The sequence below is a fragment of the Peromyscus californicus genome, unplaced genomic scaffold (assembly GCF_007827085.1).
Source record: "Peromyscus californicus insignis strain IS unplaced genomic scaffold, ASM782708v3 Scaffold_16__1_contigs__length_79575227, whole genome shotgun sequence".
In the NCBI taxonomy this organism is placed as follows: Eukaryota; Metazoa; Chordata; class Mammalia; order Rodentia; family Cricetidae; genus Peromyscus; species Peromyscus californicus.
This window is the reverse complement of record NW_026294458.1, coordinates 28,016,598-28,044,060: the sequence shown is the minus strand read 5'-3', so window position 1 is coordinate 28,044,060 and position 27,463 is coordinate 28,016,598. Positions and strand designations below refer to the sequence as shown.

The window sequence follows — 27,463 nt, the reverse complement described above, 5'->3', positions numbered from 1 at the left end:
CATGCTTTCCCACGTTTATCCTGCTCTGCCTGTCAACCGATTTCCCTCATCTTCACGGCCACATTTGAAAGAGCACGTGACTCCACCCCTCCTCTCACCACGTGCTCGCCCCGCCCTTGGCATTGCTCACCCCGCCCTTGGCATTGCTGGCCACCTGAACTGCTCTCCCTTGTGTCGGCTTTGTTCCCATACTTGATCAACTTCAAGAGATAAATTTCAAGCCAAGCACGGTGGCACACGTTTTGAATCCCAGCACTCAGGGAGGCAGAGGCAGGCGGATCTCTGTGAGTTCGAGGCCAGCCTGGTCTACAGAGCGAGATCCAGGACAGGCTCCAAAGCTACACAGAGAAACCCTGTCTCGAAAAACCAAAGAAAGAAAGAAAGAAAGAAATTTCAGTATGTTTAATTCCTCATGCCTTTGAGTATTGCGTGACCCCTGCTCTCATCTGCTCACAATTCCTGTACACTTCAGTGGTTCTTAGGCTTTTTTAGGATGACCTTATTTCTTCTGACTGCATTAACTTTATGGTAAATATGAGTTTCCTGGGCCTTTTTCTATCCCCTCTGGAAATATGCTTCAAATGTTGTTTATTGTTTTAATTTGTGTGCTGTCTTTTCATGAACAGACTTGTATAAGCCTGAATGTCATTGGTGCTATTTTGTTTATCTCACTATTTTCATATAGCTCTTTCTCAGGTGCCGTGTGGAATACATTTTCACTTTCCACGTACTGTAAATGACAGAGATGGATAATGGCAATAAAACATTTGCTAGTTTGTTTTTTGTTGTTTTGAGACGGTATCTCACTCTGTACCTCAGACTTTTCTGGAATGATATGTAATTCAAGCTAGCCTCCAATCCTGGATGATCCTACTGACTCAGCCTCCCAAATGCTGGGGCTGCAGGCCTGAACTACCACACCCAGCTTGTTGTTGTTTGATTTGTGTTTTTGTTATTGTTGTCTTGCAGGTGTGTCCAGGGCGGAACTACTGCTATCCCAGGTGCCTTTGGCTGTGGGAAGACGGTGATTTCACAGTCTCTGTCCAAGTATTCCAACAGTGACGTGATCATCTACGTAGGGTGTGGTGAGAGAGGAAATGAGATGTCGGAGGTTCTCCGGGACTTCCCCGAGGTCGGTCTGTAGAAAAGTTGACATAATCTTCTAGAGAAAATACAGCAAATCAGGCATATCAGCTGGGTAAAGAACGGTGCTTTCAGTTTTCAAGATGCTTTTGAGGAATTTTAAATGAGTATTTGTGATTAATGTGTATATTTAAAGAAAAAGGAAATGAATTCTTCAAAGTCAAACACCTAAAAGTTTCTCATCTTTGTTCTTACCTGAGAGAAAGATAAGAGGGATAAAACAATTAAGCATTTATATTTAGCTGGGTGTGGTGGCACATGCCTGAAATTCCTGTACTTTGGGAGGCAGAGCCTGGAGAGTCAGTAGTTCAGGGCTAGCCTGAACTACATGAGACAATGTCTAAAAAAAGAAACCTAACGTTTAAATGTCTCAGCTTTACATGGGCTTTGTGATCCAGGTTACTGTAGTAACATTTCCTTTTTCACAGAATAGTGGATTTCCTTTGTTTACTTGAAATGTCCAAGTGAAATTGTCTGTCAGCACTGTGGAACAAGGAAGCAGGGTTAGCATCATGGGGGATATTCTTAGGGAATTCTGACTAAAAGGGTTGAACATGAACAAGTTAAAATTGTAAGTGGGGGAGAAGTGAAATGTTAAAATGTTATCCTGAGAAACTGGAGGGTCACTGATGGCTTCTGTACCTATAGCTCACTATGGAAGTTGACGGGAAAGTAGAGTCCATCATGAAGAGGACAGCGCTGGTAGCCAATACCTCTAATATGCCCGTGGCTGCAAGAGAGGCCTCTATTTACACTGGTGAGTTAGGAGTTGGACTAAAAGAACTTAGTGCCTATGTTAAAACACTAGCACCCAATTTTTCCTTTCCTTTTTTACAACTTCTCTCTAAATAACTCCCATATAATCACATTGTTAGCTTTTAAGAAATACCTAATTTATTATGTGTATCATGAGAATACGTGAACATAAAGTTTTTAAAAGATTTGTGTGTGTGTGTGTGTGTGTGTGTGTGTGATGTGTGTGCACCTTCAGAAGATAGAAGTGTATGTGTGTGTGTGTGTGTGTGTGTGTGTGTGTGTGTGTGTGTGTGAGTGATGTGTGTGTACCTTCAGAAGATAGAAGAGGATGTGAGATCTTCTGGAACTAGAGTTCCAGGCAGTTGTGAGCTACCCAGCTGGGTTCTGTGGGCAGAGCTCAGATCAGTTCTTAATCTTTGAGCCATCTCTCGAGCCCCAAACGTAAGATGGTCATAGAGCTGCCCCAAGTGGTATCGTTGCCTTCTTCTTTACTCCCTCTTCTCCCTCACCTCTCCTGCACCCCCAATCCTGCCTTTTTGTTGTTGTTCAGCACATCCAGGACCTTGCATGTACTAGGCAAGCATTCATGAGCTACATCCAAGCTTCCAGTTCTCTTAATAATCATAAAACAATACATTTGCTTTGTTTTTAATGATTCATTTTATTATTAGTCTATATCTTTTTTTTTTCTTTTGGTTTTTCAAGATAGGGTTTCTCTGTGTATCTTTATGCCTTTCTTGGAACTTACTATGTAGCCCAGAGATCTGCCTGGCTCTGCCTCCCAAGTGCTGGGATTAAAGGTGTGCGCCACCACCACCACCACCACCGGCTATTAGTCTCTATCTTAACATAATATGCTATATTTAAATATATTTGTGCCTCTGTAACTATTTTAGGGGACATAAAAGATAAGATGTGGTATGCTTGTCCGTGTACCGTTCATCTTTGCTCTTTCAACTGTCCCGTTTAGCGCCTTCCTTTCTCCATTTTCAGGACTTACTAACATTCTGTTTGGTTCTAAAACAATAGATCTGATATTATGGAGACTTTGACCTTCCCTAACTGGAGCCAGTGTTCCTTGGCCATCCTGTAGCTAGTTTCTCTCCTTATTTCTTGTTTGACTAAACTTGTCTTTTGGAAGTTTTTGCAAGAAAGACTCATGGAAATCTTTATTTTCCTTGAACTCCTGCTACTTAAGTCTCTAGATTTTCTTTCTGTTGCCTTTAAACTTTAATAGTTGTTTTCTGAGTTAAAATTATTGGACCAATATTTTTATAGCCTGGTAGTTTTTACTAATACATGTTTACTTTCGTAGATTTCATGATTCATGATCTCCTGGGTTAATACCGTAACATTTATCTTCTTCATGAAAAAGCAGGCTTCATTTCTGAAGGAAATGCCTATCCAAACCTTAACAGTGGTTTGACTGAGTATAAAATTCTTGAATCAATATTATTTTGCCTGAGAACACTTATTTAAGCATTAAATATTGGGGACAAAAATCTAAGACTGATTCTCCCTTTTTTAAAGGTGACTTTTTCTTGGTCCAAGGAATTTCTCTTTAAGTTTGAAGTCTCATAGCTTTCTTAGGACATATGGCCATATTGATAGCTTTGATACTTCTTCCTAAGTCATGAGCCCTGTCAGTGCCTGAATGTATTTTTTATTTTGAAAGACTTTTGGGAACTCTGTCTGAAAAGTTTTCTTCTATTAGACATACTAGACCTTCTTCCTCTGTTCTCCGGCTCTACCATTTCCTATCCAGTCCTTTTATTTAGACTTTCAGATGTACACAAAGTAAATGGCATTTGTTCTTAGTGTTGCTTTTAATGACACCTTCATTCTATAATAGACAGTTTTCTTTTTCTTCCAGGTCTTTGTTGATTTCTGTAAGCTTGTAAAGCAGCTCATCTTGTTAGGCACTCTCTAGGATCTCATTCTGTGGAAGGATGCATGATTAAGGTTTTCTTTTTGATTCACTGTGGTCACACTTTTCTTTTGTGCCTTGGCAGATTCTTTTGCCATCACTGTACTTCCTTCTATATTATTTTCATTTAAGTATCCTGTTCTGATACTTAGTACCATTACTCATCTCTGTAAGAGATGGGTGGAACTGGCTGTGACTGGTACAGGGGAGCGGGAATTCACGGTTACTTGTGAAGTTTGTTATGGCATGCGGTTGTGTAATTACTATTTCTCTTCAGTGAACAGCAAGCGTTGATAGTAAGTAACTCTTTGTCCTCTCCCCTGCCTCACCCATTTCATGTAATGGAAATAGGGAAGTGCCTGCATGTGTTGGGTTTTACCTCCATCTTTCTACTTCTCCTCCATGCCAAAATGGGTCCAAGGAACTTCTGCCACTGGCCATTTTGAGTTTGTGTAGCTTCGGGTGAATTCTTGATACTGCCTCACATCTGTGTTTGTTTGCGCTGATGTAGATCTTCTTACTTGTTATTTTAGCACAGGATTAAATGTGTCTTTGCCTTAGACACTGAATTTGTCGTACTGTCTTTTTTTTTCACAACTTTAAGACAGGAAATATACCTCATTCTTTTCTATGGCTGCCGTTTCCCTTTATATGGATAGAGCATAAGCATGATCTTTTCAAAAAGATACTTGTATTTTAAATTATGGGGTGGTGGTGCTTGAGTGCAGTGCCTGCAGAGGCCAGAAGAGGGCATCAGATGCCTTGGAGCTGGCTGCAGGCCACCCAGCTGGGTGCTGGAAACAGAAATAGCATGCTCTGCAGGAGCAGTAAGTGCTCCTAACTGCCACACATCTCTCTAGCCGCAATAATCATAGTCTGACCAGCATGTTTGTGGTGAACATTGGATTATAGTTTAATTCTGATAGCCATCAAGTGGCACAATAACTGTGAGAAGGATTCTGTTTCTCATCTTCACCGATTTGGTAGCAAACACATAGAAAACTTGAAAAATAGTACAGTGAACACTTAAGAACCTACACCTGGAACTGATGATTGACAGTTACCAGTTGTTGCTTTATTACATCTAGTCAGTCTGTAATGTCAAGTGAACTGACTTTCCCATGTATGTTAACCACTTCAAACTGTCTGCTGCTGTCTGCTTTCCTTTGCAGCGGTAGTTGTCCTTTATATTGGTTTATGAAAGCTCGCTCATCGATGAAGATACTGCTTTTTTTTCTAAATCTATCAGTGCAACTCGGTTTGTTTTTTGATTTTCCAACTCCCGCCCCAGGGCTAGTGACCAAACCCCATTACCTCAGTGCTGTCCCCAGCTTCACCCTTTGGTTTCTGTCTGAGTTGTTGGTGGTTTTCTTTTCGGCTTTTCTTCGTAGGCACTGAAATCCATGTGTAGGTCATGAGAGAAGTCTTGATCACTTGTGTCTGTTTATCTTTTCTATGAAGTTATCTGATATAAACATACAAGTGTTGGTAGCATTTCATCACAGACCTTAAACACATCTGCGCTTATATAAAAAGTCTGTTCTAAACATTAGATTGGAATAACTGTGTGTTGTGTGTTTTTAAGTCTAAATATTCATAAGTAACATTTCTTAAAGACTTATTTCTAAAACTACTTTATATTATACTAGTGTTTTTTATTCTGAATCATGCACTGAGGTATGTAATTTAAGTGCTGATTTACAGCAATGTTTTCTCTTTGCTTATATAAGCTTGTTTTCTTGGTTTTTGTTTTTTTTTGGATTTTGTTTCTTTGTTTGTTTTCTTGCTAAAATAAAGGTCAGGGCATTAGGTTTGGAGACACTGACAATATAACCATAGCTGTACATTTCTATTACCTTGAGTTGTATATAGTATATATTTTTGGAAATTGTTTATATGTATTTTATTTCCTCTAATAATATAAGTGTATACGGTAGGCTTTATTCCATCTTAGTAGATTGGAGTTGGAAAAGTTTGGCTGAGATAAATAACAGCAAAGACCCAGAAACTTCTTTTCTTGGTATTTTACTTTTTAGGACAGGGCTGGGTCTGCGCATCAGAGATTTAGAGACTTGAGATATTCCTCATGTCAACAAGCTTAGTTAAATATACATGTCTGGCTGGGCAGTGGTAGTGCACGCCTTTAATCCCAGCACTCGGGAGGCAGAGACAAGCAGATCTCTGTGAGTTCAAGGCTAGCCTGGGCTACAGAGTGAGTTCCAGGAAAGGCGCAAAGCTACACAGAGAAACCCTATCTCAAAAAAAAACAAAAAAAAAGTGTGTGTGTGTGTGTGTGTGTTTGTGTGTCTGATGTATGGTGCAGACAAGCTGTGCTTGGAAATTTATTTCCATTAATTAATATAAACAAAGAGCGGGGCATAAACCCTTTTCCTGGTTTTTAGAATGTGTAGAGTAAGGTTGGCTGTGGCATCAGAAAGTCCTCCAATTACAGTTGGTCACCAGAGTAGATGCTGTTTCAAGTGGCTGGGGCACTCCTTTTCATTCTGGGCTGAAGCCGGGGCCAAAAATGACTCCTTGGTCTTCAGCACTTGTTTTGTGGGCTTTGGAAAGTCTAGAAAAATGCATAACTTGCCTAGCCATGGAACATATAATTTTTAATCACATTCTGTTAGATTGAGGCCAGTTCCATGGTATTATCTAAATGGAGAAGATGCTTGGAAATATGGCTAAGCTGTGTGCCTAGAAGAACAAACTTGGGGAAATGGCTAACAAGACATATAATATGCCCATGGTTTCAAGTTTCTTAGGGACAAAACAGTCAGTAGTTTGTGTTCTGACAGTGTAACTTAACAGTGTTCTTCTCAATTTAGGAATTACACTATCAGAATATTTCCGTGACATGGGCTACCACGTCAGTATGATGGCTGACTCTACCTCTAGATGGGCTGAGGCCCTCCGAGAAATCTCTGGTCGCTTAGCAGAAATGCCTGCAGGTAAGTCTTGTGTTGGTTGTCACTGATAGAATTTTAGTGGCTAGCTTAGAACCTGCTCTTAAATTTTCCTTTTTGTCTTTTAGATAGTGGCTATCCTGCCTATCTTGGTGCCCGGCTGGCCTCTTTCTATGAACGAGCAGGCAGAGTGAAATGTCTCGGGAACCCTGAAAGAGAAGGAAGTGTCAGCATCGTAGGAGCGTAAGCAGCCGAACTGTTTGCTTTCCTTTATGTAATTGTTTGTTTATTGAGTAGAGACATGCACTTACTATGTAGCCCAGGCTGGCCTGGGACTAGCTGCTTGCCTTTGCCAACCAAGTGCTGAGATACATACAGGTACCACCATGCCCGGCTTAATGCTGTTTACTTCTCAAAAGAAAAAGAAAGTGATTGATTTTAAAGAGAGAGGCTGAGAAAATCGATCAGTCAGTAAAGTGTTTACCACATAAGCACGGGGGACCTAAGATTGATCCTGAGAACCTACATTAAAAAGAAAAAAAGCGCCGGGCGGTGGTGGTGCATGCCTTTAATCCCAGCACTCGGGAGGCAGAGCCAGGCGGATCTCTGTGAGTTCGAGGCCAGCCTGGGCTACCAAGTGAGTTCCAGGAAAGGCGCAAAGCTACACAGAGAAACCCTGTCTCGAAAAACCAAAAAAAAAAAAAATGAAAAAGAAAAAGAAAAAAAGCTAGGCATGTTGGCACATGCTTCTTATTCCAAAACTGGGGATAGGGGGTGGAAACAGGTGGGTCCCTGGAGTTTGCTGGCCAGTCAGGCCCGCCTACTTGGTAAGCTCCAGGCCCTGAGAGAGACTCTGTCTCCAAACACAAGGTGGGTGGCTCCCAAGAAACAATGGCTGAAGTCATCCACTGGCCTGTGCAGACATACCTACCTGACCCACAAGAGTGGGGGAGGGGGAAGAGATCATGTTTACCTTCTGGGAGTGCTCGTTCTGAAGTAGAGTTACATGCAGGGCTTCAGAGACACTTTGTGAAGCAACTCAGGCTGTCGCTGTACCTTTGGGTTTCCTTGGTGTGACTTCCAAGTCACTGTATCTTAGGAGTGACTTTGAAATTGCGGACATGTTAAGATGAAGTTATATCGTACTAAAGACAAAGTATAGATTTACGACTACCACATAAAGGCATACTTTACATTTTGTTAATTAGAATATGAAACTAATTACAGTAAATGATTGTCTTATTTCTCATACTAGATGACATTCAATAATTAGTTGTCATTCTTATTTTCAACAAGATTTTTCTCTCCAAGGATCACTTACTTCTAAAGTTGGCTCACTGTGTTAAATGTTTGCCACACTGAATTCCCGGAGCCCACTAAAACAGGATGTAGTAGAGCACTTTTTCTTTGTTTGTTTTGTTTTTTCAAGACAAGGTTTCTTTGTGTAGCTCTGGCTGTCCGGGAACTCACTCTGCAGACCAGGCTAGCCTTGAATTCACTGAGATCCACCTGCCTCTATCTCCTGAGTGCTGGGATTACAGGTGTATGTCACCACCACCTAGTCATGAACTTTTCTAATGATAGTATTTTGTTTTTTTAATCTAGAGTTTCTCCACCTGGTGGTGATTTTTCTGATCCAGTCACATCTGCTACTCTGGGTATTGTTCAGGTATGTCTCCCCCTCTGCCATCTGCAGTTGTAATTTAACTAAGTGATCTTCAGATATTTAATTTAGTCACTAAAGAATTGGTAGCAATAAAAAAAATGCTTTAATAGCATCCTTAACATTGTGAAAGTTTAATACATTCTGTTTATTCTTAGTTCTTAACAGTTTATAATAAACATAACTGAAGTCTGGAAATACATCCAGGTGGCTAAGTTTTCTTTATGTTAAGAGTTATCCTACTCATTAAACTAATTCTAACTAAAAGAGTTAGAGAACTAAAAGAATATCACAGTATAGTCTGAGGCAGAGGGTCGCGTCAGAAAGTGGGCATCTTCAGTCAGGACTGGGGCCTGGCTCCTCTCTGCTTTCCTGTCACCTGCCTCTGCATCTGGCTGCCACGAGGGGAAGTGCAGGAAAGGCACACCCACACTTAAGTGGGCTCCAGAGTGGCACAGTTGTTGCACTCTCTTGTCCTTGTTACCCGTACCAGGTGAGAGCAAACTTGGAAAAGGTGCTTTCTGCCTAGACAGTTGTTCACCTGAGTCAAGGCATACATTTTAATTGATGGCTAGTCATTAAAGAAGCCTGAGTAAAAGATGTCTGTGAATCAGAGCTGTAGTGTAAAACAGTGTCAATAGGTTTGTAAGTATGTCTGTATGTAGGAAAAATCTTTCTTGGTCTCTGACATCAGATAAAATCGTAGAGGCTAAATCTATAGTTATCAAAGTATTTAATATTTGCTAAATTTGGGGCTTTAAATTGTGTTGGGGAAGTGGAACAAAGTTACCAATGCATAAAGTATCTGAGTGTTTGGCCTCAGAAAATGAATGTCAAATATTATTTAATTGACTCACAATGATAGGAACTTGAATTCATCAGAACTTTTTAAGGATTTTAATCGAGGTAAATGTCTATTCCATCTTAATCAGCCTTTCTTCTTCTTCTGTTCTTATACCATAATAATCTTCAATTGCACCCATTTTCCTTTTTACTATCACGTTTGATGTAGTTTTAAGGAAATTGAAATAAGTTTGATTTGTAGATAATTACCCACCCTGAAAATGGAGAAATGTGTTTTTTAGTTAAGTTTGGTTTTTGCACATTTTATTCTATTTCAGTTATATTTATATATGCTAATATGATACATAATTGGCCTAAGGAGTTAAACAGTGCTAACTGGGGACAAATAGATATACTGCACTGCTTTGTAAAAGAAGTCTAATTTTTCCTGTTTTAAATCAGGTGTTCTGGGGCTTGGATAAAAAGCTAGCTCAACGCAAGCACTTCCCCTCTGTCAACTGGCTCATCAGCTACAGCAAGTACATGCGTGCCTTGGATGAGTACTATGACAAACACTTCACAGAGTTTGTTCCTCTGAGGACCAAAGCTAAGGAGATTCTGCAGGAAGAAGAGGACCTGGCAGAAATTGTGCAGCTTGTGGGGAAGGTGAGTCAGGGCAGGGGCTGTGCTGGGGTGCTGTACCGGTTGCTGAAACTTGGGTATGCAGATGCATGCGTGGCTGGTATAACGGCTCATGACTAATCCCGGCACTCAGAGCCTGAGGCGGGGAGAGTGCCACAATTATGAGGCCAGTTTGCACTACATAGTAAGTGCCAGGTTATTGTGGGCTGTGAGTGTGAGATCATGTCTCAAAACAAGCAAAACCTTAAATGTGGAGTATTTTTTAAACTAACTGAACCTTTAAAATTCCATGTAGCAGCCGGGCGGTGGTGGCGCACGCCTTTAATCCCAGCACTCGGGAGGCAGAGCCAGGCGGATCTCTGTGAGTTCGAGGCCAGCCTGGGCTACCAAGTGAGTTCCAGGAGAGGCGCAAAGCTACACAGAGAAACCCTGTCTCGAAAAACCAAAAAAAAAAAAGAGTGCTTGCTGCTCTTTCAAAGGTCCCCAGCACCCACATGGTGGCTCATAACTGTCTGTAACTCCTGATCCAAGGGATCATGTTGGTTGTTTTGCTCTTTTGGGAGGCCTGCCAACAGATCCCAAATAAATCATATGCAGAGGCTTATTTTTAATTATAAATGCCTGGCCTTGGCTTGGCTTGTTTCTTGCCACCTTTTCTTAACTTAAAATATTCTATCTACCTTTTGCCTCTGGGCTTTTCTCATTCTCTTACTTCTATATATCTTATGTTCACTCTTACTCTGTGGCTGGCTGTGTAGCTGAGTAGCTGGCCCCTGATGTCCTCCTCCTTCTCAGGCTACTTTTCAGATTTTTCCTTCTATTTCTTCTCTGCCTGCCAGCCCCGTCTATTCTTTCTCCTGCCTTGCCATTGGCCATTCAGTTCTTTATTAGACCATCAGGTGTTTTTGACAGGCACAGTAACACAGCTTCACAGAGTTAAACAAATGCAGTATAAACAAAAGTAACATATTTTAAAATAATATTCCCCAACAGGATCAGATACCCTCTTCTGGCCTATATGAACACCTGATGCATGTGGGTACAACAGACATATATGCAGGCAAAACACTCACACACATGAAATAAAATGTAATTAAGTTTTAAAGGAAGTTTTCAGCAAATAAAATTGATGGTCTACTGTTTAAAATATAACCAAAGGGTAGAGCAGACAGATGAGAAAAGGAAACTAGAAATATCACAAACCTGTGGGTAGTCCCTCAAACAACAAATACTAGTTTGAGTGGTAAAAATTGTACAGCTGGGTGTTGCCAAGTACTGTGGGCTCTGGGACTGATGTACTATTGGTGGTGTGCCATTTGGAGTGGCCATTGTAGACAGAATGTACTGGGTACCTTGAATCCTTAGCATTTATAATAGTAGAAAATGAGATGAAATTTTGGTGCCCCCTACCAGGGGCAAAGATAGAAGGTAAAGAATGGAGGACGTGTACACAGAATGAAATTGCCAGAGTTGAAAGAAGTGAATTATGTACCACAGAACAGCATGGTAGATCTTAAAATCAACCAGTCAGAAACATTGGAGAATGTTTTAAATGATGAAAAAATATTTTCACAAAGCAAAACATACATTTTTTTCCCATAATTTAAAACAAAAATACATCAAGCACGCTTAATATTTAAGTGTGGTGAAGAAAGAAATAGAGGTGAAAGAGATTTTTTTTTTTTCTTTTAAAAAAGAGAGCTCTGAAAGACTTGATCCTTACCTGAGTGAAGTGCTAATGCACACGAGTCATCCCAGAGTGCTGGAACTCAGTGGATTTGCCCCTTCTCCTCTTGTTAGTATCCTCTCACGGCTGGCCAGGGGGTTGCCAACCAGCAGAGTGTTTGAGGCCGTGATACTTACAGGCTGAAGCTCTGTACTTAGCAGGCAGCACTCAGAAACGTGAATACTGAACTATCCACCATCGTTCTAACCATCCTGTAATGTTAACAACAGAGTAACTATGGACTACTTAGATTTCTGTCAAACAAACTGAAAAACTGAATTCAAATAATAGAGACAAGGTAGGGTAGAAAACGGTTCTTTTAAAAATGGGTGTGGGAGCCGGGCGGTGGTGGCGCATGCCTTTAATCCCAGCACTCGGGAGGCAGAGTCAGGTGGATCTCTGTGAGTTCGAGGCCAGCCTGGGCTACCAAGTGAGTCCCAGGAAAGGCGCAAAGCTACACAGAGAAACCCTGTCTCGAAAAACCAAAAAAAAAAAAAAAATGGGTGTGGGGCCAGGCGGTGGTGGTGCACGCCTTTAATCCCAGCACACACAGGTGTACACACAGGCACATTGATGCTTTTAAAGAGTGATTAGGGCTAGTGAGATGACTCTAGTTAAGAGCACTTGTTCTTGCAGAGTTCAATTCCCAGTACTTACATGGTGGTTCATTATCATCCATAACTCCAGTTACAAGGCATCAATGCCTTTTTCTGACCCCTGGTAGTCAGGCACACACATAATACACATACATACATGCAGGCAAAGCACTAATACACACAAAATAATGATTTTTTAAAAATTAATCATCTTGCATACTCATGTTCATAGCAGTATTGTCCATATAGCCAAGAGTAAAATGATTCAGTTGTCCACCTTTTAGTGAATGAACGGACAATTAGTCACCTGCTACAGCACAGATGAATGATGAGGACATTTGAAATGAAATAAGCTGGTCACAAAGCAAATGGTGTATGATTCTACTTATATTAGCTGTCTAAAATAGGGAGAAGAATGATTCAGTTTGTGGGCTTAGAGTTTCAGGTGTACAAGATAAAATTTTCACAACAATGTGATAGTGCTTCATACTACTGAAGAACCTTGAGAGGTACAAATCAGACCTTCCTGAAACTCACTCTGCCACCCTGCCTTGCCTGGAACTCACTGCAATCCTCCTGCTTCAGCTGGCCAAATACTGAGATCACAGGCATGAGCCACTATGCCTAACTTGTAGATGATAAATTTTATATCATGTACTGTTTTACCACTATTAAACAATCAAAGATTGTGCATTTATCAATAATAAGTGATTGTATGTTATGTCTGCTTGCTAATTGATTTGTTGCCATTGATTCCACACAATGGGATAAAATTCCTTAAAATATCCTTTTGTTTCCTAGGCTTCTTTAGCAGAGACAGATAAAATCACTCTGGAGGTAGCAAAACTTATCAAAGATGACTTCCTACAACAAAATGGGTACACTCCTTATGACAGGTATGCTGTGCTAATTTCCCTTTTTTTCTCTTGAGACAAGATTTCTCTGTGTAGTCCTGGCTGCCCTGGAACTCACTCTGCAGACCAGGCTGGCCTCAAATTCAGAGATCTGCTGCCTCTGTCTCCAGAGTCCTGGGATTAAAGGTGTGCACCACCACACCAGGCCTATGATTCCCCCACCCCCACCTTTTTTTTAATAATATATTTTTGTTTGTTTGTTTTATATGCATTGGTGTTTTGCCTGCATGTATATCTGTGTGAGGGTGTCAGATCTTGGAGTTACAGACATTTGAAGACTTTCTGTTGTGTTTTGGCAAAGAAGCTGCCTGCACATTGAAAACCTTCTCACACAAGTACATTCTGACTCTGTATATTGCTTGTTTTGTATGTTTATAGCAGACAATCTAATATGCCCCTTTGTCTCAATTTGCTTGTTAGTCCAATTCTGACAGTGTTTTCGCTCACACAGATGCCCATAATTAGAGTGAATCATGGCTGTGTATGCAGACCTGGGGGGAACGTCCCCTGCCTCATCTTTCTCTCCTGCTGCTTTCTACTGCCCTTGCCTGCATATTCATTTTGTGCTTCCCCTGCCTTAGTTCACAAGAGTCCCAAGTTTCTTGCTACAAAAGACCTTGTTGAGAGCCCCTCCTACCTTCCTCCACCGCTGCCCAGTGCTTGCCTGTTTTCATTTCTACTAGTGCTGGAGCTTGTTTAGAGAACCTGTTTCTCCTAAACATTGAGAATTCGAGCCTTTTGTCTGAAGCTAGCCCTCTCTGTCTTAAATCATATGTGACTCCATAAAAGACCAAAAAGAGCTAGGGAAATGGCTCAAGGTACCTGATTTCAAGCCCTCCAAATCCACACAAAGCCAAGACAGTAGCACACATCTGTCTGTACTTCCCCAGTGGCGAAGTGGATGCTGGAGACAGCAGAGTCCTAGGAAGCTCAGGGGCCAGCTAGAAGCTAATGGAGCATACGTACACAGTGGTGGACAGCAGAGACACTGTCTCGAAGAAGGTGGAAGACAGGGACTGATACCTAAGGTGAAAACTGAGCAAATAGGATTGGTCAGAATGTAGTGCACAGAAAAATAAGCCAGTATGTCCTGAACTGAACCACCACATAAAGAAAACAGGGGCAGAATCCTTCAGAAAGACTGTAATAAGATACATGGAACTGAGTGTGTGTGTGTGTGTGTGTGTGTGTGTGTGTGTGTGTGTGTGTGTGTGTGTGTGTATGCTTTTAAAAGGTATGGGTAGATAAAAATGAGTGTACTAAAGGAACCAAAGGCTGGAGAGGGGTGATAGCTTACCTAACATATCCCAAGACCCTCGGTTCGGCACAATGAGAAAAGAGGAGGGAGGGAGGGAGGGCGGAGAGAAAACAGGGTAACTAGCAACTTTGCAATTCTCCGCTTTCCTATTATTCATTAAACCTTATCTCTGATCACAAGGAGTCTTTACAACTCGGTTGTTTTACCACTTGAGTTACATATTTAACTGCTTGTACCAAAACAGGCTGCTGACAAAACAGTATGGCAGTACTGCTTCGTTGTTTGCTGTTTGATAACTAGAAGCAGAATATATGTTTAAAGCAACTAATGGCTGGTGATTCATAAAGTTTCATGTAATAAAAGGGTGGATTTGCTTTGTAGGTTGTTGTTGCTAATTACGCTGTTGTTCATTTTCCCTAGGTTCTGTCCATTCTATAAGACAGTGGGGATGCTGTCCAACATGATTTCATTTTATGATATGGCCCGTAGAGCTGTGGAAACCACTGCCCAGAGTGACAATAAAATCACATGGTCCATTATCCGTGAGCACATGGGGGAGATCCTCTATAAACTTTCCTCCATGAAATTTAAGGTATCGTTTCTTTCTGCTCTAGCCTTTGTTAGCGAGAAGCCAGCCTTCCGCCCCGCTTCCCTCCCTTCTTCACTTTTCCTTCCTTCCTGTCCTACTTGAGTTCCCAACCTGAGGTATGGAATTTGCACTTTTTTAAATTTATGTGTATATATGCATTTGTTATACATGTGTGTATCACATGTGTGTGGGTACCTGTGGAGGCCAGAAGTGGGTGTTGGATTCCTATAGCTGGTACATGTGCACAGTGTGGGTGCTGGGAACTAAGCTTGGGTCCTCTGAAAAAGCAGAAAGTCTTGACCTGCTGAGCCATCTCTAAGTTCCTGAAATTAGCATTTTATCATTTTACAATGCTTATAGGTTGTATAAAACCAAAACAATCATCCAAGTTATGTTCAAGCAGGAATTCCAGTAGTAAAGATTATACTATGTCCTGTTTGTGGGGCTGGAGGGGCAGCTCAACAGTTACTGCCCTTGCAGAGGGTCTGGATTCAATTCCCAGAACCTAAATGGTGGTCACAACTCCTGAAACTCTGAGGATCTGGCACCTTCTCTGACTCCCCCCCAGGGCTCCACACACAAATGATGTACAGATATACACTCAGGCACACGCATATACATTACAGTATGTCCTGTCTAAAATAAATCCTAATGTGTTTTCTCTCTGTCTTAGCTACTAGGCAGTCAGAGTGAATTCCTGGCTGAACAGCAGTTACTTTACTAAAGTGCCTATTATCTCATCTAGCCTCCACATTCTCATAAACAAAGTTTAACCAGTTAAGTGAACTTACCAGTAGAAACCCAAATATATGAGTGTTTTTTAAATATCTGATGAATTGGATTACAGTGCATTATTTCTCAGTCATGATATATGAGCATATGTAGTGATCACCCATTGAAAATGATGCTCTGGGCAAATTTATACTACAGAAACACAGACCTGGAGGCCACAAAATGACTTAGTGGGTAATGGTACTTGCTGCTAACCTGATGACCTAGATTCAGTTAACTGTGCTATATTAGCTTATTGTACATGTCTCACTTCTCCATCTGAGTGTGATGCTCAGGGCTTCCACAGGAACTCACTGAATTTTAACTCTAGTTGTTGTATACACACATGCATCTAACACGTAACACACGTGATGCTACAAGATTCCCACTAATCAATGTATATGTTGCCGAGGTTCGATCACCGAGTGTCAATAGCAGGCAAAATTCAAAAATGAAGTGATGGATTTTGTTTTGTTTTAGTCCATTAGCACATTTCCACTGAAAAAGAAAGTGTATAGTTTTTACTCCTGCCTATGATTTACCAGTGTACCTCCACCTAACCTAGTGCTCCATATTAATAAGTAGCTTATCATACATCTTGACAATTATTTCCCAAAGGTAAATTAAATTTGTATTATTTTCTTTTTCAGGATCCAGTAAAAGATGGCGAGGCAAAGATCAAGGCGGACTACGCACAACTTCTTGAAGATATGCAGAATGCATTCCGTAGCCTTGAAGATTAGAGCTGTGGTCTCTTTCCTCCTCCTCCTCAGCAAACTCATGTGTATATTTTCCTGAATTTCTCATCTCAAACCCTTTGCTTCCATATCGTGCAGCTTTGAGACTAGTGCCTATGTGTGTTATCATTTGTTTTGCTGTTTCTTTGGTAGGTCTTATAAAACAAACATTCCTTTGTGCCAGTGTTGGAAGGGGCTCCCTGGCCTTTCTCTGGAGTGGTGAGTGTAGTGCATATGATACACATGGCTCCGCTACTGTAACCTGTGTGTAAGGTGACTCCCCCTTCCCTCGTCTCCATTAAACTGTAAACAGGACTACTGCATGCACTCTAGGACTGGAAGGCCAGATCTCTCTCTGTGCCTGTGGTCAGGTACTTAGGAATGACTCCGCCTGTGTAGTCAGACCACTTACAGCTCAGTGTTTTGTTGAGTAACCGTTTTGCAAGAAATATTTCCATTTAAAAACAGAAAAGATTAATGTTCCAATTATGCCTAGCTTCCCCATTATCAATCAGGACTGTTTATGGGGCACTTGGGAACTATTTTGTCTTTATTACAGGCATTTACAAGGCTGAGCATAAGAGATAAATCAGTTCCCTCTGAAAACGTGAAAGAAAAAAAGAGCCAGGTGGTCAAACTTAAATTAACATCATCTTGTTAAAGTGTATTTTATTTCACTAAGAGAAATTCAATATCAAGGACTTTTATATACTCAATTACTAAGAAATATTTTTTTTAAGTACAATTTAAAAATCATTGAAAATGTGATCCACATCATAGCCATTCTTTTCCTCAAACCTAGGTGGACAAGCTTCTCAGAGTGGCAGTGGGAACTGGAAGACCACAGAGAACCATGATAGTGGTTACAGGCAGTTCCCCCCTTAAGAACCAGCTGTGCTGGGGTAATTCTTGGGGCCAGAGTGGCATTATTTTTACAAGGTGCATGTGTCATATGTGTGTTTGCTTGTTGAAATTCTGAAAACATTGGGTCTACCAATTGCAGAAAATACTACCTTACATGTTTTTTTCCACTGGCTCAGAAAGCTTCTCAGAGAATCTGTGGGCATAGCAGCATGACAGTTTCCATTCTGTTGCTAGAGATGAAATTGTTCTTGTATTTAACTAGTAACAAAAACTGGGTCATAAAAAAAGAAAAAATCAATTTTGTGTCACTGTTTCAGTATGTTTAAGTAATAATTTCCATGTTTGCGTAAAGAGGCCCATTTCTGAGAGCTTGGAGAGCTAGCCCCCTGTTCACTCTGGCTAATCGTGCTGGCCCCATGCTTCCTCTTCAGGAGAGTATTGAACATGTCTGACACTCTCAAGTACACAAGTGTAATAACATAAAATCTTTCTTTTAAGCCTCAGTATGTTATTTAAATTATTAGGTGGTACGTTTCTTTTGGTCTTTTGGGTAGACATAGTCAGTATATAGTTCAGACATAATGTGTAAATCCTTGAACAGTGCGTGTTTTCACATGGTGGGCTGCAGTTCAGGAAGGATGTTCTTCCATGTAACATTTTCAAAACTATTAAACAATGTTGACAGATATGGATTATGCAATGACTTGTTGAGATGTGGATTAACGGTGCTGCTTAATCAGTTTGCTTCCAATGTGGCTTCGTAGCCAGAGGCCCTGACTAGTGGAAATGAAGAAGATTTCAAAAACTTTCTGCTTACACCTACCAGCTAACTAGGCTCGTGATCAGAGTGAATGATCCAAAGAAACTACTTGACCAAGTTTGTCTTTGTTGTCCTGGATTTGAGATGTGCATTCTTCCTCCTTTTAAGAATGTTGATGGATGAGTGTAAAGAAACTAGAGAAATGTTGCTCAGATTTCCACTGTAACTTTCCCTTTATCCACATTGTAGAGTTTTGGATTGTTCACTGATAGTGTTTCCTTAGTAAGGATATGTTAAAATACAGTGATCTTTTTAAAGATTATGCAGTTCTATTTATTGTGCTGTGCCTGCTCCTGAGTGCAGCCAGTTACACAAGTTTCATAAGTATTTTTCCAGTGTTAACTCTCACACCTACACCTTTGGAAACTTCCATCCTGAACAACAAATAGAAGAGGCCATATAAACTGCCTCCTTACCCTTAAGATTTCACCATCTTTATGTCAAGAGTAATGTATAATTATTAAAATCTATGAAAAATAAAAATGGATTTAAATTAACTTTGCTTTCCTTTTTGCGGGGACGAGGAGGGACAAGATCTCTTAGAAAACATTCCACTTTGTATTTTGACTTAATGTTACAATATGTCTGTTTTGAAAATGTTTTACTGTATAGATTACTTGCATCATGAAGTTGGATTGTGGCATTCACAACAGTCTGCACAGCATCCTACAGTCACATCGTACAGTGGGTGGGAAGTACAGTGTGCGGACTCTTACCCATGCTGACCACTGCCTTAAATGTTTGTTCAAAATTAGAGGTGATCCATGGTGCTCATTTCAATTTTGTTCAGTTTGAACTATCTTATAATTTACAATGTCAATAATTTTAGACCTAATGTAGCAATTTACCAACATCCATTGTAGCTCTCCAATACGTTATCTAGATGTGTATATGTGGCAGTTATCAGATTGGCTTGCCTGGTTGGAACTGCATAGTCCAACAGTGGCCATCTACATGCTCAACAGCCAACACCCAGTAACTACTCAGTCCAAGAAGCTGGAAGCCTCAGTACAGGAGGGACTGATGAAACCACAGCCCTAGGCCAAGGCTATTAGCTGAGAAGTTTCCTTGAGAGTTCATATGGAAAGGCTGGAGAAGCTGGAGGCATCTCTGGGTGACGGCAACAGCAACAGACATTCCAAAGGAGAGGAGCTCGCACTAGCTGGCTTCTCCTGCCTTTGTTCCACCAAGACCCCCCAGCCTGCTGGATGATGCCGACCACATTTAGGGCTGGCCTTTCCCTCTTAGTTGGTATACTAACCATCTCTGGAAATGGCCACACAATCACGCCAAGAAATGTGATTTACTTGTGTATTTGTCAGGGTACTCTAGGGGAACAGAAATTATACAAAGGGGGGTTATTGGTTTGGCTCATACGGTATGCACTGAGTAGTCCAAAAATGGCTGTCTTACTCTGGATATGCCTAGCATATGGTGGCTGCTCAGTCCACAGGCTGCAGCCTTAGCATCGCAGTCTGGTGCTGAAGGTCCAGAGGACTGCTCAAAGAACCACTAGTCTACAGTCATGTTGGAAGCCAAGGAGATGAATTCGGATGTTGGTGAAGAATGGCAACAGCAGAGTAGATGATTTGCCTGCACAATATGAAAGCAAGCAGGAGAAAAGCAAAAGTCTTCTCTCTTGGAAGGTGCTACCCAGATCAGATAGTGTAATCCAGAAAATCTCTTATTGGGTATGTCGAGATATTTTACTCTTGTTGATCCGAGATCCAGTCAAACTGGCAACCAAAGTTAACTATCGCGCAAGGTGTTATTAGCTAGGGTTCTCTAGAGAAACAGCTGATAGCATATATATGTGGGACTTATTAGAGTGGCTTACGGGTTATGGTCCAACTATTCCAACAATGGCTGGCTCCCGATGAAAAGTCCAAGAATCCAGGAGTTGTGAGGCTGGATGCCTCAGCTGGTGTGAAGTACACCAGAATCCCAAAGAAGTAGGCTCTACTACCAATGAAGGGATGCGCCTGAGAGTGAAAGCAGGCAGGCAAAGAGCAAGGTTCCCTTCAACCATGCCCTTTAAATAGGTGCCACAGATTGAAGGGGGTCTTCCCACCTCAAGTGATCCAAGAAAAATCCCTCACAGCCGTCGGATTAGGATATATTTTATTTCTTTTCTTTCTTTTTTTTTTTTTTTTTTTTTTTTTTTTTTTTGGTTTTTCGAGACAGGGTTTCTCTGTGTAGCTTTGCGCCTTTCCTGGGACTCACGTGGTAGCCCAGGCTGGCCTCGAACTCACAGAGATCCGCCTGGCTCTGCCTCCCGAGTGCTGGGATTAAAGGCGTGCGCCACCACCGCCCGGCAATTTCTTGAACCGTGGTACTTTTTAACAATTTCCAAAGGAATGAAGCAACATGGATTGGACCACAAGAAATTGCTCCTGATTGCCGAGTTTACAGAGAGAAATGTTTAGAAATTCATGGGTAGTCTTATTCATTAGAATGGGTTATTTTTAGTCTGCTAGGTAATATCCCAATGTCTTCAGGGTATTAATTTTAATGTATTGCAACAATTGTAAGAGTACAAATGAAGGGACCAGTTTTCTCAAGTGAGTGGTAAAATGATGCTGAAGTTGGCCTGAGTTCATTTCCATTGGAAGTTGGCTCTCAAACAAGGATTTGAGTTTAGCTTCTCCTGGAAACACCAGTGGGGGGTGGGCCCCAGATGAGGACAGAATGGAAAGAAACCAGTAACAGTAGTCGTTATCAAGCGAGTTAGCAAACCTCAGCCTTTACCGACACAGTACTGCTGGGGGATTCTGAAAACTAGAGGACGACCCACATCTCAGGTATCCAAGTGTGCAAGGAGGCAGAGCACATCTGTCAGCAAGAGACAGCCAGCCCCTGCCAATCTGCCACTGGAAGTTGTTTGCACAAAGACAAAATCACCACTTAGAACATGCGGTTGTGCAGCCACACAGAAATAAAGAAATGAGACTGAACATGGCAGGCATGACTCTCACAACCATAATATTGAAAGAAGACAAGTCAAGAAATGCCAATTTATATAAAATTCCAAACCAAAATTTAAAGTCGGGACAGCAGCTGCACACACTGAGAAAAGAGGGAAATAATAGAAATGTCTCAGAGGGTTTCAAGGTGTTAGTGATATTCAGGGTCCTGCCAGTGTGCATGTGTTAACAGTAAATAGTCACGTATTGCATGTGCCGAGACTTAACAGTACCCCGTTAACATGGATAGTTTTTATGATTATATATCAAAATACATGTAAGTAACGTTATAGATAGACTGAGCAGGTTGTATTTATGTAGCTAATATATGTATATATACATATGTGTATGGAAAAAAAGAGGCCATGAATTTGAAATAGCAAGAAGGGGTGTTTGGGGGTATGACAGGGAAGGGAGACATGATGTAATTATAATCTCAAAAAATAATTTTAAAAACATTTTTAGAAAATGACATGACTCAAGTCTTCATGTGTGCATGTTATACTTCAATACATTTACTTTAAAAAGTCATAACTAAAGGATTTCAAGTATTTAAATTCATTTTGCACTGTGAAACATCATGGTTTAAAAATACTTAGTAGATGGCTTAGCGGTTAAGAGCACCTTTTGCTCTTGCAGAGGGCCTGGGTTTGATACCCCACATCCACACGGTGACTCATAACCATCTGCAACTCCAGTTCCAGGGAATCCCATACTCTCCTGACTTGTCGCAAGCACCAGCCTCACATGTGCTACACAATCATACGTGCAGGCAAAAATCATACACAGAAACAGGTCTAAAGTGAATAAAATAAAAAATACTATCAGAGGCCAGTGAAATGGCTCAGCAGGTTACAGATCCTTGTCATGAAGACCTGACATTGATTCATATAAAGGTGGAAAGAAAATTGACTCCGGAGCATTGACCTCATACACTCAATGTGGCATGCCCACACCACACACACTAACAACAAAGTCAATAATTATTTTAAAATACTCCTAATGTTTACCTAATAAACATTTTTATTTTTGTTTGGCCTTTCTCCTTGCTCTTTTCTACCAGAAGTAGAATTTAATTTTATTACATTTGAATTATTTATCTGCTTATTTATTTTGGTGGGGGGGATCAAACTTGGTGCCCTGGCATATTGGGCAAGTGGTCTATCACCAGGCTAGACCCCTAAATGTCTCTGTGTAGGAGCTTTCTGTTTTCTTTGCAAGCAGGAGCTTGTTTTTGTCAGGTAACTGCACATTGAGAGCGTCTCTGTTCTTGGGACAGTGAAGTTAGCCAGACCACACAGACCTAGCATGCTGACTTGTCTCATCTGCAGTGATATAGGCAGTTATGTACAAGTATGTGTTTGGGTGCTTAAGAATGTGTCCTTCAGCACTCAAAGTAACAATGGATTGTTAAAAATGGGGTTAATGTCTTAAACAAGTATATGCTTCAGTCAGCTGTTTTCCTAATTGTCCAAAGATAAGAGGCATAAAGTATTGTGTTAATGACCTAGGCCCTACTCCAAACCAATGGGGGCAGTGGGAATGCACAGTGCCATTGGTGAAATTATTAAGGCCACTCCACGTAGTGAAAAGGAGATTTATTTAATGGCGTAACTTACAAGTTAAGGGATAGGTCGGTCGCGGGGTCTGGGGAAGGTGTATCGCAGTCCAGCGGTGTTCTCTGGAGCTCTGCTTGGCCCACCTTCGCCTTCCAAGGTCCCGGAACCTAGTCAGAGCGCAGCCCATCTAGATCTCAGGTCTCCAGGCACCTCCCTTGGCCCCGCCTTGTAGGCGTGACAGTTGCCGAAGTCTCGATGGGGGTTGGAACTTCCAGATCAAAGCTGGAATGGCTACCCACTACACAGTGCAGTGTCTTTCAACTCCAGAAGGGATAGGAGAATCAATGTTAATGGCTACCCACTACACAGTGCAGTGTCTTTCAACTCCAGAAGGGATAGGAGAATCAATGTTAATACACTTCCCAGGTAATTCTTACAGTGGGGCAGGTCTGGGGACGATGTGTACCTTCAGTACTTAGCTATAAAGGGTAACACGAGAGACTTAAATTGAAATAAGTGTGCTCTCAAACACTAGTTCTATCACAATCTCAGTATTGTACGATTTTTACCATTCACCTGACATTCGTTGGTACAACCACTCAACAGTTCTGTGCTGAGTCACATGTGTTGGCTCAGACTCAAACTAGTCTGGCAATGGGACAAAGTTTTCCTAATTCATGAAAGTTGAGCAGTATTTTTATACCTATGGATTTCAAATGATTCCATGATTGTTTCGAGAACACACTTAATGGGCCAGTAGTTCCCCTTCTGCACACGTCTCTAGAAGCAGGGGATTTTTAAAGGAATCAAAAGGATACAATTCTGAAGGCTTAGTTCATGAATATAATTACACGGAGTATAATTGAATCCCATTTTAAAAATGTGTCCAGGATTGAAAATTCCCTTTTCTTTACTCTATCATGATGATTTTTAGTTCAGATTTTAACCATCATCTGAATAGCTCCCCTATTTTTATGACTCCCAGATAACTAGTACATTTAGCATTTACTTGATGACTTAAAATTGCACTAAGAGTTTTGGGACACCTTGTGTAAAAGCTCTAAATTGCCTTCAATCACATAAAACCATACTCACAGCCTTTATTTTCAAATCGTGCACTTTATTTTAAAGTCGTTATGGACCCCCTTTGTCGCAGTCCCTTAAAAAGTGATTTAGTGTCGTATTTCCGTGCATTACATTGCAGGCTGGCTCTTTGGAAGCAGATACTAAAATGGAAATTGGGGTGCAAGTTGCTCGATAGGAGTCAACAGACAGTAGGGAGAGCGAAGGCAGGAGGAGAAGGTAATGTACAGAGCAGCTTGACTTACATGTGGCCACTTTCAGGGGAAGCTCCTTGGTAAGTATTGCCAGAGTTGAGATGCATCCTGAAGTGGCCCGGTCAGTTTTTTCTTATCTCTTAGTTCCCAGATTACAGAAACCATAGGGGATAGGCCCAGAGTCAAGAAAGAAGTCTACAAACAAGAATTTCAGCAATAGAACTTGTAAGCTAAAAGCCAGATTAACTTGTTTAGCATAGGTTAAAATGTAAGAGCTCACTGAATATATATTTGAAAGACTGTCAGGTGAACATTGACTTGAGTTTCAGATGTGGAATTAGAGAAATGTCTCAACAGTTAAGAGTGCTTGCTGCTCTTGCAGACCAGAATTCAGTTCCAGGCACCCAGGTCCAGCAGCTCACGGCTGCCTGTGACTCCAGCTCCAGGGATCCAGTGCCCTCTTCTGGCTTCTGTAGGAACAGTGCATAAATGCACACACAAAAATCTTAAAAACTTCCAATGTGGCTATGCCCTGGCTAGTTTTATGTCAACTTGACACAAGCTAGAGTTACCCAAAAGGAGGGAGCCTCAGCTGAGAAAATGCCTCCATAAGATCTGGCTGTAAGGCCTTTTCTTAATTAGTGATCAATGGGGGAGGGCCCAGCCCATGATGGGTGGTACCATCCTTGGGCTGGCAGTCCTGGGTTCTATAAGAGAGCAAACTAAGCAGGCCATATGGAGCAAGCCAGTAAGTAGCACCTCTCTACAGACTCCGCATCAATTCTTGCTTCCAGGTTCCTGCCCTGTTTGAGTTCCTGTCCTGACTTCCTTCCATGATAGACTACAGTGTGGAAGTGTAAGCCCATTAAACCCTGTGCTCCCCAACTTGCTTTTTTGGTCATGGTGTTTCTTTGTAGCAATAGAAACCCTAAGACAGGGTACTTCAAAACTAAGGATATTTTTCCTGATATTTGAATTGATTGTTAGTCAAGGGGATAAAATTTAAAAAATAAAAATAAACAGACACCATTTCAGATCCATTTCTTTCTTGTAGGAGCATCTGTGGGTGTTATTAATACTTCTATTAAACTGTGACTAAGTAAGCTTTGAGCTCTCACTCATACAGGCTCAGGAGAATTTAAATTAGAACTGAACAAAACCCCATTATGTAGAGGTCCTTAGGTAGGAACTAACGCAACTTCAGATGCACCTCTGCCCTAGCTACCCCTGCTTTGCCCTTTGATGTACCTTATACTCCCCAGAGGAAATGCTATGTGAACCATATTGCCTGTATTAAGTCGTACTCACTCCAGATTCAGTGACAATCTACTTGAGCTCTTGTAGAAAATGGCCTGTGTCATGTCTGTTATCTCGACAGTTGGGAGGTGAAGGCAGGAGGTGACAGTCAAGGTTGGACTCAGCTATATAGGTAGTTCAAGCCAGCCTGCACTATCTGAGATCTTGTCACACACAAAAAGGCATACCTCATCCCCAGTTGGTGGAACTGCTGGGGAAGGATTGGGGGCGGGGGGGCTCATTGGAGGAGATGTGTTACCAGTGGCAGTTTTGAGGTTTCAAAAGCCCATGTCTCTCTGCCTGGTGCCTTTGGATTAGGATGTAAGCTCTCAGCTAGTTCTCCTGTGCCATGCTTGCCTGCCTGCTGCCATGCTCCCTACCAGGGTGATCAGGGATTCCAACCCTTGAACCATGAGGCCCAATAAACATTTTCGTTTATAAGTCGCCTTGGTCATGGTGTCTTATCACGGCAATAGAAAAGTAACTAAGAAGGTAGGGAGGAAGGGGCAGATAAAAGAAAGAAAATTGCCTGTGCTGTGAGCAAGAGTCACCTGTACCGTATCCCCAACATTCACTTTTAGGAGAGCCTGAGAGGTGGCTCAGTGGTCAACAGCACATTCTGCTCTTGCATAGTTCTTTTCTCAGCACCCGTGTCTGATGGCCTGTAACACCCACTCCAGGGAATCTGATGCCCTCTTCTGGTCTCCATGGGTACTGCATGCCTGTGCACAAACTACCTAAATACACACACACACACACACACACACACACACCCCTCTAAAATACTTTAAATTTTACATTTATGAAATAAATAGTCTATGTGTTGTGCATGTTAAGCAGTAGGGAACAAAATATGGATTAATTGGGGGGGGAAGCAAGAATATTTAATGTAAGTCTTATATAATAATGTAAGAGGCTTCCAAAGTACATGAGGACTTGAAGAAACAAATGGGCCTAAGTACCTGCATGCTGTTCTATGAAGAGTGGAAAATAAAGTATGGTCCAATTGCTCTGAACAGAGGAGGCTCTGAAATCTGTTCAGACCTTCTCCGAGACAGTTTGTCTTCAAGAGATAAGCGTGTTCTTTTCCTCCAGGTGCAAACAGCTCAGATAACCTGCTTTGGAGGAAGGTCAGAAAACCCAAGGCATTTTAATCACATTTTTCAGAGCTAGGCAAGGGAAGGGCAGAAATCTTCCCCTTTCTGTAGTTTCCCCAAATTCCCTCAGATGCCTGCACATTTCAGTTTAAAAATGTAGCGAGGAGGTTGGGGGTGGGTAGGCAATGAGTCCATGGACCCCAGGGAAAGAAAGTGGAGTGGGAAGGGAGACGGAGATGGACAGACATCAATCTCTGTATCCCCTTGTTTGCCTTAAGTTTCTCTTTCTTGGTTAACACCAGAAAGGAGGGGAGGGTTCCACTGATTGGTGACAGAACCCATCCCATCAATGCATCCTTTCAGTGTTCTCAAACAGAAGCAAAATCCCTAGTCCCCAGGGGCCCATGAACACCTCAGGTCTAGTAGGAGACTAGGGGGGTCACCAGGGGACACTTGAGCTGCAGTGAAAACCCAGCCCCTCCTCAGTGTCGGTGCTGCCCAGCTCTGGGACCCCTTTTCTACCCAAGAAGTCTGTGATACTTGTCACTGAACTGTCACTTTTTGATGAGATGTTTTCCTGTCTTTAAATTCTTTAACTGATGGAGAAAACGAGCTGGGCGGTGGTGGCGCACGCCTTTAATCTCAGCACTCAGGAGGCAGAGGCAGGCGGATCTCTGTGAGTTCGAGGCCAGCCTGATCTCCAGAGTGAGTTCCAGGACAGGTTCCAAAGCTACACAGAGAAACCCTGTCTCGAAAAACCAAAAAACCAACAAACAAAACTGATGAAGAAAAAGAACCCCCTGGCTGGCAGGTATCAGTAACCTCTTCTAAAGTCAATCAAGTCTAAGATGGCTCCTGCCATCAAGTCCACATACCACATCACTACCATCAGGAAGACAAAAAAGGAAGAGAATATGTTTCCCCCTTTAACAACATTTCTATTAACATACATACTTAGTGATGGTATCATACCATCCTCCAAAGCAAATTAGGAAATTGTGGTGGTTTGAATAGGTAGACTCATGTGTTTAAATGCTTGGTCACCAGGGACTGGTACTTTAGGAGGTGTGGGTTTGTTGGAGTAAGTGTGGCCTTGTCGCTAGGGGTGGGCTTTGAAATTTCAAATGCTTAAGCCAGGCCAGTGTTTCTCTCTCTCTCTCTCTCTCTCTCTCT

General features: G+C 41.6%; 1 protein-coding gene across 1 annotated transcript in view; it reads left to right on the top strand.

The window, feature by feature from the left end:
* Positions 1 to 18,595, top strand: part of Atp6v1a (ATPase H+ transporting V1 subunit A) — a 50,355-nt gene extending 31,760 nt beyond the window's left edge. Inside the window, 9 exon segments of the mRNA XM_052740757.1 lie at positions 970 to 1,132; positions 1,792 to 1,900; positions 6,658 to 6,780; positions 6,864 to 6,978; positions 8,341 to 8,404; positions 9,644 to 9,847; positions 12,947 to 13,041; positions 14,738 to 14,909; positions 16,328 to 18,595. Coding sequence (XP_052596717.1) covers positions 970 to 1,132; positions 1,792 to 1,900; positions 6,658 to 6,780; positions 6,864 to 6,978; positions 8,341 to 8,404; positions 9,644 to 9,847; positions 12,947 to 13,041; positions 14,738 to 14,909; positions 16,328 to 16,420 — 1,138 coding nt within the window. The 3' untranslated portion in view covers positions 16,421 to 18,595.
* The last annotated feature ends 8,868 nt before the right edge of the window (positions 18,596 to 27,463 follow it).